We start from the raw sequence: 12,475 nt of genomic DNA on the forward strand, positions 1-12,475 counted from the left end.
AAGGCAGAAGCAACTTGAAAAACCTGAAACTGGCTTAGAAGCTATAAACAGACACGTGCATGTGAAAAGTTACTATAATAAAACCCCTGCGGCAAGGAGAGAACTCCCAGGCTACGAGAAAGAAAATTTCAGCCTACGTACAGAAGGTGTGGAAAAAGTCATATCCCAAGAGAGGATGTCCAACCAGAAGCGCATGATGTAATATATGCACGAAATATGGACATTTTGTACCTTTGTTTGCCTCACCATAATGGTCAGGAAGTTGACTCATATTACAGATAGACAGACAATCAAGAGCCACTGTTTCTGGGATCACTCACTTATGATGACAGAAGTTGCCTGGAGAGTGAAACTGAATATTCATAGCAAGACTATTACTCTAAAAGTGACTTGGGAGCTGGTATCACAGTCATCTCAGAAGGGACATGGAGGTCACTTTCAAGCCCTCCCAGAGCTTAAATCACCTGAAAAAGCTTTGGCTGGCCCTGGACCTATTCCAGACTGCATGGGCCAGTTCACCACAGAAACAACTTACAAAGACAAAAAGCTATGCATTCAGAGTGCATGTGATCAAAGGATCAAAAGACCAACAACCTTCTCAGCTGGAGTGTAGCAGCCATGATGGGCCTAGTAACAAAGGCAAAAGAACTCTGTGGAGGATTTGATGATATTGGACTTTTGAAAGGAGATCCAGTGAAAAAATCTACTTAAGTGACAATTCTGGATCAGTCAGTGTACACACACCTCTATAGAGAGATCTTGGAAGAGACTAGATGCAGATTTATGCAAATTCAAAAAACTGGTTGACCTAGTCATTGTGGACTATTTTTCCAGGTATAAAGAAATAATATATTCGAAAGACCGATCACCACAGTGTTATCGAGAAACTGAAGTGCACCTTTGCTCACTTCGGTTTCCAGAACAACTCATGATGGACAGACAAATGGACCACAATTCACTGTGGCAAAATTTAAGTCATTCTGAATGAAATGTGATTTTATTCATATTACTAGCAGTCCACATTGCCCACAAGTGAATGGAGAAGCTGAGAGAGCTTGTATAGACAGCCAAGAAAATTTTGAAGCAGGAAAATCCATTCCTTGCTTTTCTGAGTTGCACATCAACACCAATATCAGCTCTTGGATATAGTCCAGCACAATTCTCAATGGGAAGACAATTCAGAACTACTGTTCTTTTCCAAAGTTAGAATCTGTCTCAAAAGGCAAAAAGCCTATGAACACTTTTACAAGCAACCAGACAACACTCAAAGAGCTGCCAGGTCTAGAACCTGGTGATCAAGATCATGTCAGATTGGATGGCTGGAGAAAAAGGATGGCCAAATCCAGCTGTCGTAAAGAAAAATAATTCAGTGCCCAGACCATATGTGAACAAGACCAAATGGAGCATTCAACAGAAACCATTAACATCTACAGTTTGTTCCTCAGAAAGAACAATCAACAGAGCAAACCCCACAGATAGCAAATGAAGAACAAGATAACAAAGATTCAAGGATTCCAAACTGACCTCAGTCAGTCGTTACAATTAATGGATGACCAAGTTATTATGCGTTTGGGTCATGTAATTAGAAAGCCAATAAGATTCAGACACAGTTAACAGACTGATACATATTGAACGTCAAAGACAATGTGATAGTGTAAATGGTAGGAATGTAGAATTTAAAGGGGATGAAATGGAATGCTAAACTATTATATTGTTCAGCCACTAGGTGGTGCTGTGTGTAAAAATACCTTATTTAAAAGAACCACAGCCATAGCAGGCAGAGCATTCAAAGATCATATGATGACCACAGCTGGTGTATGTATATAAACAACCCCTTAGCCAGTCAATATCTGGTACAGGAACATGACAATCATGGAGTATAGTTCTTGATAACTCCTTTTATTTTATTGTGATTAATCATTTATATGTCATTGTAGATCCGATAGTTAAAGAGGTGACAACAAAGGACCCAATCTTGAAAAGCCTGTGAGTAAGTGCATATTTAATGATTCAGTGTATGAGATAAGGATACTGAATTGGGCACCTTGTCTGGTGGTAAGATGCCCTGAAAAGCTGTCACTACATTTTTCAGCCTGGGCACAAGTTTCCTTCCCTGCCCCTTAAAAAAAACAGACAAACAATCATTGTAAGTGGTATATTTTAAATTCCTATGAAAAAAACCTCCATGGGCAACACTTTGCAGAGCTATGTCAAAATATGTGACTGTATTTTTAAAAAAATCCCTATTGGATTTTTAATTTTTACTTCTGAATGAAACTAATCACCATTAATATTGTTGCTTTAATCAGTAGAGAGTAAGATACCATTATCTATTTTTTAAAAGCTGGTATATTTGTTCTGCACAAAGACCTTCACATCCATCACAGATCTGATGCTAGGATTTATTTCTCCTTATGATTTTCGCTAATCTCTACCTTCATTTTTTTCAAAATCATACCTTTTTATTAACAAACAAAACAGCTTCTGAACTCATTGCCTGCTCAGACTGTGGGATCTCCAGCAATACAGCTGTATTCCATTATTCAAACAGCACCCCAAGGCATGCTAGATCTCTCTCAGAACAGAAAATACATGATCCCTGACCAGAGAAGCCTGCATGCCAACTGGAGACAAAACAACAATGGGATACCAAGACGGTAGGAATGTCTGTGGAAGAACAAGGGGAACAGCTATCGTGCCTGCTCTGTCATTTTACAATGCTTGTCCTACTCATGCTACAATTACTTTTCCAGTCCAACTGGAGAATAGTTAAAGTCCCCCATAACTAGCATTCTAGATATTTTTTCCTGGCCTGCATGCACATTTTTTATCTGCCCTTTACCATGTAATAATGGGACTTCTTGTAATCACATATTTAAGTTTCATTCCACATACCACCACTATACTGCTAAATTCATATATACACACAGTTTCCTGCATTGCCCATCCGAATCAACATGCTTAGTCTAGTTCCCCTAGAGGTTTTAATCATGTCTGGGGAAACCCAAGTTGTGATCTCATGCAACAGAAAATCCACCAGGAATGAGAGCTCAACCATGGAAGCTGCTTGCACACCTTGCCCCAGAGGGGCAGCTGGAATTAGTGTCCTTCAGCAGTGCCACTACAGGAGGTGGGATTGTGATATCCATCTTCTCCCACCACGGGAGGCAGGAGACTGCCATCACTGCCTTCCGTGGCAGTGGATCTGCCCTCAGGTATAGCTGCATGTTCTGGACCTATGGAAGCAGTTGTCTCCCCTACTCCTGCTACAGAAGTGAATTTATCCCGTAGACTTTGTGCTGGGTTTAACAAAAAATTGGAAACCGTGCAAGCATGCTGTTATGACCAGATGCATGTGCCTGCAATCATCTTTTGCTGGAAAGCTATTAGGTGAAGTGGACATGACCAAAACACCCACTCAGTCCTGCAAGGTGCTGAAAGCATTCTCCGTGACCTTTAATGGAAGGAGAGGGTGCTCACCACCGCATTGAAGAATCTTACCACTAAGCCCTTTTTCAGAAACTACATACCAAAATCTGACCCCAAATTCACAAAGCTCCCACTGACTTCTTTGGCAATCATACAGACATCTAAAGGCAAAATAGGGCCCGTTACCTCAATTCTGATGTTCAGATAACAGTATCTTCAGATGAAATAATATTCTTAAAATGTAGCCATTGTATATTGACAGTTTAAATTCTAAATACCACTTTTATCAACAATGTGGCACTCTCTCACTTCTAGTGTCAGGCTAGCAAAGCATAGAATTAAAAAGATAAATATAATAAAATAGCATCCCCCACCAATTCTTTTTCATCAACTTATTTTTTTTTTTAAATAGTCAACCCTTGTATTAAATTTAATGGTTTAGGGTCCATTCCCCCCAGTGATCTGAAATAGCGGGGGAGGAGGAGAAGACAGCAAAACAAATATAGGGAAAGTTATTTATTTCATTTATTATTTGTAATACTCAGCATAAATCCAGTTTTCAAGGAAAGGACAATTTTGAAAAACTTTATTGCCGAGGTCTTTCCTTACAAACCATTGCGTGCGTTCCATCTGCACATGCAATCTGCTTCTATATTTTCAGCCAGCTTGCACGGGCAGATTAATGTGTACAATTAGAGAGCAACCTCACAGGCGTTCAATAAACTGCCTTCATTATTACACTCAGGAGAGTCCCTTTGGATGTCTATAAAAGCCTAGTTTTCTGCCTGTTAGCTAAATAATTGACAATGCTTAAAATAATCAGGAACAAATGAACAAAGTGAAGACGACTGTGGTGAAAGAGAGCAAACAAAGATTCTCAGGGCTGAAAACAGTTTTTGCAGTCCCTGTGACTATCTCTTTAGCAGCATTTATTTACAGTCTAGTCAGGTCTGGGTTCGCACTTCTGTGAGGAAAATTTGTTATTGGCCTGCTGTTTGAACCACATATCACAGAGCCCTGAGAACTGGCAAGGACATTAGGAGTTGTCTTGTACAATAAAATAAATAAATCCTGTTTTGGTTCATATTTTATTTTCTTTGTTTTATGACTTTTGAATAGGCTGCTTTGGCAGGCTAGTGAATAGAGCTTATGGTGCTGAAATTCAGGCACTATATTTGGAATATTCATCTTATGGTATTTGGACAAACGCTGCATTTGAAGCTCTAAATTCTTAACACAATATATTGAGCATACATGTATGCCATAGTTATACTGTCTGACATCCATAAATAAGAATGAAGCCGTCAAAATCATCTATATTTCCTCCACCAGTTTTTTCAAGCTCTGCATTATTAAGTAGTTATTGGATGTGTACCTGGCTATATAAAAGAGCTGCTCTCTTTCAGTCTGCGTTATATTCCTGCCTATTTATACTAACAGATCAGCCTATCCATCCACTTTCCGAAACACCCAACACTGAGGTATCAAGAAACCATATAAAAGAGTGAATGAAGACAACACATGGGGCTTAATTTTGTGAAAAGATGGTATTACATTGTACCATATTATTCAGGCTCATGCAGCTGGCATTACCAGTCACCATGAGAGGCAGCCTCTAAAGTCATGGTCACCCATTATGAATTGAAGGATATTCTTGCAGTTAGACACAGGCCTGAAACTCAGGAAACTGGGCTTTAATTCCTGGCTCTGCCATAAACTCCTTGTGTGATCCTGGGCAAGTCACTCTGAGGATCTTGATCTAAGATATTTAGGTTCCTAACTTCCATTCAAATGAATGGAAGTGAGGAGCATAAATACCCTTGAGGATCTGGACCTTACTCTCTTCTTCTTAGAATCATAGGGTTAGACAGGATCGCAAGGGTCATCTAGTGTAACCCCCTGCCATGATGCAGGATTTGTTGTGTCTAAACCATCCAAGACATATGGCTACCCAGCCTCTTTTTGAAAACGTCCAGTGAAGGCAATTCCATGACTTCCCTAGATAGTCTGTTTCATTGTCCTACTGGTCTTACAGTTAGGACATTTTCCCTGAGATTCACATTAAATCTGCTATGCTATAGTTTGAACTCAATGTGTCTTGTCCTACACTCTATGGCAAAATAGAAGCATTTTTCTCCATCTTTTTTATGGCAGTCTTTCAAATATTTGAAGGCCGCTGTCACGTCTCCCCCTTAATCACCTCTTTTCCAAACTGAACATACCAAGTTCCTTTAGATACGGCTTGTATTCCATCTCTTTGAACATTTTGGTCACATGCCTTGGATCCTTTCCAGCTTCTCTACATTTTTTCTATACAGCGGTGACCAAAATTAGACACGGTACTCCAGATGCCCTGTACTGCATAACAGATACAGTCAGTCAGGCTAGAGCCACGTGTACTTTTCTAGACCAAATAAGAAGCTAGGACTTCTTTACAGAGCTTGATGCAAACAGTGCCTCCATCTGTGCAAAACATCCAAAGAATGTTAAGAGACCATCTCATTCTGCTCTAACATGGCTCCCTGGAGTTGGCAATGCCACTGGGAGAAAAAATAAAAATAAACCACACATACTAATTTGATCTTTTCATCAAGCTAGAAAAAGACTTCATTGCTGTGGGAGATGCTAATATCAGTGGAGAGACTGTTGGTCTAACCCTGCCTACTGTTTGGAACAGATCCACAATCCAAGGTTCTGCAACATGCTCACTATTCCCACCAGTACGTTTAGGTATAAGAAGTGAGGTTTTTATGGATGTTGTGTGATTTTTTCTTTTAGTTTTTAGGTGCTGGTAGGGGGCAGTGTGCAGTGAGAGAAGCATAATCCTGATTAGGGGGCCTAGAAAGGCAGCCAAATAGTCAGCTAGTGGCACAAGTGAAGCAAACAGAGCTGTAAACAAGGGAGATTGAGTGGGAATTTGAGTGGGAGTTTTGGGGTGGGAGGTATTCTGGTGTGTGTGTGGTTGTTTTTTTTGTGTGTGTGTGTGCGCCGATCTTGTTTAACATTTTTATTACTGACATTGGCACAAAAAAAAGTGACTGTGCGCTAGTAAAATTTGCAGATGACACAAAGCTGGGAGGTTTTGCCAATACCGAGGAGGACTGGAATATCATACAAAAAGATCTGGATGACCTTGTAAACTGGAATAATAGAATGGGATGAAATGTAATAGTGCAAAGTCATGCATTTAGGGACTAACAACAAGAATTTTTGCTATAAGCTGGGAACTTTTCAGTTGGAAGTGACCGAGGAGGAGAAAGACCTGGGTGTACTGTTTGATTACAGGATGACTATGAGCTGTCAATGTGATGTGGCTGTGAAAAAGGCTAATGAAATCTTAGGATGCATAAGGCGAGGTATTTCCAGCAGAGACAGGAAAGTGTTAGTACCATTATACAAGGCACTGGTGAGACCTCATCTGGAATAATATGTGCAATTCTTGTGTCCCATGTTTAAGAAAGAGGAATTCAAACTGGAACAGGTGCAGAGAAGGGGTTTTAAGATAATCTGATGAATTGAAAATCTAATTTATGAGAGGAGATCAGAGAGCTTGGCTTGTTTAGCCTAACCAGAAGGCGGCTAAGGAGGAGATACAATTGCACTCTATAAATACAAAGAGATAATTTAAATAGATACCAGGGAGAGAAAAAAGTTAAGTGCCAATGTGGACACAAGAACAAATGGATATAAACTGGCCATCAACAAGTTTAGGCTTTAAATTAGGTGAAGGTTTCTAACTATCAGAGGAGTGAAGTTCTGAAACAGCCATCCAAAGGAAGCAGTAGGGGTAAAAAACCTAACTGGCTTCCAGACTGAGCTTGATAAGTTTCTGGAAGGGGTGGTATCATGAGATTGCGTACAATGGCAAGTGGCCCAATGGCAAGTGCAGGTAGAAAAATCCCCAACGGCTGGAGATGGGACACTAGATGTGATGGGCTCTGAGTTACTACAGAGAATTATTTCCCAGGTATCTGCCTGGTGGATCTTGCCCACATGCTCAGGGTCTAACTGATCATCATATTTGGGGTAGGAAAGGAATTTCCCCCACGGTCAGATTGACAGAGACCATGGAGGATTTATGCTTTCTTCTATGGCATGGGGCAAGGGTCATTTGCAGGTTTAAACTAGTGTAAATGGTAACTTGAAGCCTTTAAACCATGATTTGAATACTCCAGTAAGTCAGCCAGAGGTTAGAGATCTATTTCAGGAGTGAGTGCTCAGGTTCTGTGTCCTTTACTGTGCAGGAGATCAGACTAGATGATTACGATGCTCCCTTCTGACCTTAAAGTCTATGCGTCTATGAGTACATGGTGATGGATGATAAAGTATTCCAATTAACACTTACTGACAGAGATTGCAACCTCATGGTTAGCGGCAAATAAGGTATTAACATTCTGAACTCCAAATTTTGTACAAAAATATAGGTAGGATCAGGCCCAAGAATAATATTCTATGCTTTATACATAGCACTTTTCCTCCAAGCCTATCTCAAATGGGTTTACAAAAGGTGATACAGTAACCTGAGTTAATGTCATAACAAGATGAGATGTCACACATCTTCACATTACTCAGTGGAGTTAATGTGCAACACAGTGCAGCACAAGAAGTATCCTGAAAGTATTCTCACTACATTATTCAATGATTAATTTATTATTTTCACAGGTTCCTTATATTCTGCATGGTAGCCGATTCTTTTAACAGGAGCATGTTTGGGAAGATACCATTGTCTTACACTATGCAATAGATTTTGCTTAAATATGTAGAATCCTATTAAATTTAATTTTCTGTCCAACTTTCCCCAGGTTTGACATTCAGTAGAGCTTCACAGTACATGCTTAGTGAAGAGAATAAACTGATGGGAGGTAGTTTATTCTTTTGACAGTTACATGCAGTCTCTGCTCAAACAGGGCTTGACAGTGTCTGAAAGTTAGTCTTTAACTTAAGTTACATCCAAGTCAGTTCAGTTTGTTAAGGAGACAGCTGAAAGCATTCAAGTATGTCTGATCAGAGGGACCAACATACCAATCTACTTTTCAGTGTACAGCAAGGGCTCAGTGAAGGCCCTTGCAGTACATAGTGAGTTGCCATGCCTGAGTTGGGACAAATAGTTGTTTTACCTGTATAAGACTGGAGCAGACCTACTGCATCCAGGAGTGCTGGAGAGAACAATTCTTACTAGAAGTCTTTGCTTCATCTCTAGCAAAAGGGTGCTAAACCTCCATGGGATGACAGATTCGCTTTCCCTAGAAGTTTCCAGGATCTGCAGGACAGGGTGACCATATTCCTCTTCCCTCAGTGGCTCCTTCACACTTCCCTTAGAAAGAAGTATTTGAAGGAAACTCCAGTTTTGCTATGTTTCTTATACCCACCCCAGGACTATTTCTATAGGAGGGCAATATATGGCCCTGTATCTGAAAACCAAAATATATTCATGCAAGACAAGTTACTATTTAGGAATACCTTTGCACCTAGTAGGAAATCTTAAAACAAACCCATTAGCTGCCACAAAGGTGATACTGGACAATTTTTAAAGCTTCTCTCCATTTCTGCATAATAAAGAATAGCTGGAATTTGTTCAAACTTTCAGAAACTCACACACACTAAGCAGTTCTAGGTTGCAACCAAGCTTGAGAAATGTCTGAAAAAAGAGGCATTAAGAAAGTTGCAAGCAAGTGAAAATTAGAGTTCAGAGTAAGCTTTAACTTGTAACTATGTTTTTACTGCTGCACTGCTATACCAGTAGATTTTTCCATTTAGCAATGCATTTGTAAAAGCACCCATCACCATGGTATCTTGGTACTCTTTCAGTAGATTTTATTCACAGAAACAATTAAGTTACAGATCCTTCTTTTATAGAATTACCCAACAGCCTTTGTTCTTGGATTTTTTAAAATAAATATTCTGTACTGACAATGACGTAAGAAAAAAACAAACATCTAGTTTAGGAATAGTCAATACAAAAGCCATCCTCCAACAGTTCAAATACTGGAAATTCTGGAGATAAACCAGAGGAATGTATTTGAGGAAGAAAAGGACATATCCTAGCCTCTGAAGCCTAACCATGTGATATATCCTAGCCTCTGAAGCCTATCCATGTGACAGGCAGAGGGTCAGCTTCAGAACAACAGCCTGGAGCCAAGAGGCCAGATGATATTGCTGGAAGAATTACTTCATCTGCTTGTCATCTGGAATCTGTAGTTTCTACCTATGCCAACAAAGTGACTGTGACCTCTTTCAGACTTAGGTAGTCAGAGTTAAAATTTTACTTACAAATAGTGATCTTCATTAAACATTTCTCTTCTTTGCTTTTCTTGTTGCCTTCTTTTTTCTTCCAGTTTATCAGCCTGCAAAATTGAAGAGATTAAGAATTAAGTGAGAAATGAATGATTTTACTACTTATTTTTGTTTTAATAATCCATTAGATTTCAAACCCAAGCATACAACAGCCCAAATCACAGGAAAAATATTTTCAATAGGGTTCAGCCTAGACTGTACTCTTAAAAACAGACCAATAGTCAAATACCTCCTGGCAGCAGGGTCAAAAGACTAATTTAACATATACAAAAAAATTCAGTATAATGGCTCCGATTTTCATCAGAGACTCAGTTATGCTTCCTAATTTTCCAGCCACTAAATCATGTTACCACTACAATAAATTAATTTGATGTAGGTTTCCTTGAGGTTGCTTTGAGAATGTGCTCCATCCTTCGAGATGTGGGCGGGAGGGTTGGCTTACATACTTATATGCCTCCATTTCCATACTGTTTATCCTAGTATCCCTGTTATACAGATGGGGAAAAAAAAAAGAGACAGAGACTAAATGTCTTGCACAAGATCCCAGAGGAAGCATGTAGCAGGGCAGGGAATTGACCCAGGGTCCTCTTAGTCTATTTCCCTAACCCCTGGACTATCTTCCCTCTCTAGGAACTAGCAATGCTGGCTTATAGCAGCCGACAGTGCATGCCAACCAGAGGAACTCTCAGCTGACAGCTGCAGCTAGATTCTGGCAGTGCAAATGAGTCAAAGCCAACAGAATAGAATCTGGCCCAAATGACCTAATTAATCCCAGGTGTTCAAATAGCACATCATAAACTGGGTGATAACTTGTGCACACAAGTATTTGCTGGTACAAAACCAATTTGTGCATACAAATCACTGAAAAAGTGAGTTCATTAGAGATCTGCAATGCAAGTGTATGCACATACATACGGAAATCAGAGTTTTGGCTTCTTAAGGCCAAATTATGGCTGAAGCTGAACCTATGCAGATATGGGGCAGAGGGGTCGGAGGGGAAGGGATGCGTGTGGTCTCTTACTGCATTCAGGACTCCTCTACATGGGGAAATTGACTGGAATAGCTGCTGCTGAATAAGCTATTCCATAATAGCTCCCCATATTAGCAGCATACTTGAATTAAAAACCTTTATTTTATTCAAGAATAATTACTCTGCTTTGGAATTGCATTAATTGTTCCAGAATAAAAGAATTTATTCCAGAATAGAGCATCCCTATAGGGAGTGGTTCTGCTGTGATAGCTACTCCAGTCAATTTCCTCATGTAGACAAAGCCTTAAATACTACACCCACTGAGAAAGTGTCAGCTGAAATTCTGGCACCAAGAAAATCCACAGTACATTCAGTAGCACAAATAATACAATATAGGATCTCCAATCTAAAACTGCATACAACATTTAGAAGCCAGTAGCATAAAGCTGGTCTGTGGAGGGCTTTAAAAGTAAGCAGTATAAAATTTTGAAGTAAAACATAAATAAATAAATAAATAAATAAAACTTTGCAGCAGCACAGAGGTATTTCCTCTACATTAATTCCAGTGAAGAAGGTAAGTAGCCACATTTTGTGCAACACGTGGTCTCTGGATGACCAGTTAAGACACTTCACTGTAGTTTAAGCAAAAATCAGGAGTTCCAAATTTTCATTTCAGTCCTGCTATATTTTTAAATTGTAAGATGCCTGTTTGGTGAAACATTAAGTTTTCACACCACAAACACTGATGTTATAGCATACCAGACAATTATCCCTAATTTTCAAAATGATGGAAAAGTATTGGACAAACAAACAAACAAACAAACAGGTACTGAGATCTGATCAGACAGTTACTTTGCCTTAGCTGAATTCAGGGTTTTTTTCCCCTTTTAATATATATGGCTAATGAAAGACTGTTTGGAGGCAGCTTGTGAAACAAATCACTACAGTAGGTAAATCAGTCTTCAGCTTGCACTGAGTAAAGCCATATTTGTCTAATGTCTGTCGATTGCACCATATTTTGTAAGTGGCTCAGTAACTAAATGAGCAAGTGCAACAGTGATGTGGGCATAACTTGGGGGCAGATTTTGAAGGGGAGAAAAAAAAAATCAAATCCTCATTCAGTAAGCTAACCCTTAGCTCATGTAAGCGTATCAGAATGAAACACTATAAGCAGAAGTACTGAAATGAACAAAAATACGGGTGCAAATAGAATTAAAGAATGCAAAGCAATTAAAATAAGTATCTTGATACAGGTATCAAAAGCAAAGGAGAAGCCAGAGCAGAGGTCGGCAACCTCTGGCACGCAGCTCGCCAGGGTAAGCCCCCTGGTGGGCCGGGCCAGTTTGTTTACCTGCTGTGTCGGCAGCTTCGGCCGATCATAGCTCCCACTGGCCACGGTTTGCTGCTCCAGGCCAATGGGGGTGGTGGGAAGCCGTGGCCAGCACATCCCTTGGCCTGCAACGCTTCCCGCTGCACCCTTTGGCCTGGAACCACAGCCAGTGGGAGCCTCATAATTAAAATCCAGAGACTGAGCTCTGGTGCCTCAGTTAACAACAGCAATATGACAGTGAGACTAAGGTGGTCTATGAAGTAGCCAAGATTCAACCTATTTAAGGTTTCTATGGTAGGTTAAAACCAATATCCATTCATTTCTGGGTGCATTTAAAGGAAGCCTGTGCAAATTGCTTGGCACCGAAGTGATGTGCTCCATGTAAGCAGAGCCCCTCACATGGGCAGATACATTTTGTGCAACTTAGAATTTTTTTTTTTTAAATCCCTGCA

At 39.9% G+C, this 12,475-nt stretch overlaps 1 protein-coding gene across 1 annotated transcript in view; it reads right to left on the minus strand.

Annotated features, from left to right (window-relative positions):
* Positions 1–12,475, minus strand: part of EPSTI1 (epithelial stromal interaction 1) — an 84,247-nt gene that overhangs the window by 37,625 nt on the left and 34,147 nt on the right. Inside the window, exon 6 of the mRNA XM_032781772.2 lies at positions 9,700–9,773. Coding sequence (XP_032637663.1) covers positions 9,700–9,773 — 74 coding nt within the window. The remainder of the gene's footprint in view (positions 1–9,699; positions 9,774–12,475) is intronic.

Source organism: Chelonoidis abingdonii, chromosome 1 (genome assembly GCF_003597395.2).
Source record: "Chelonoidis abingdonii isolate Lonesome George chromosome 1, CheloAbing_2.0, whole genome shotgun sequence".
In the NCBI taxonomy this organism is placed as follows: domain Eukaryota; kingdom Metazoa; phylum Chordata; order Testudines; family Testudinidae; genus Chelonoidis; species Chelonoidis abingdonii.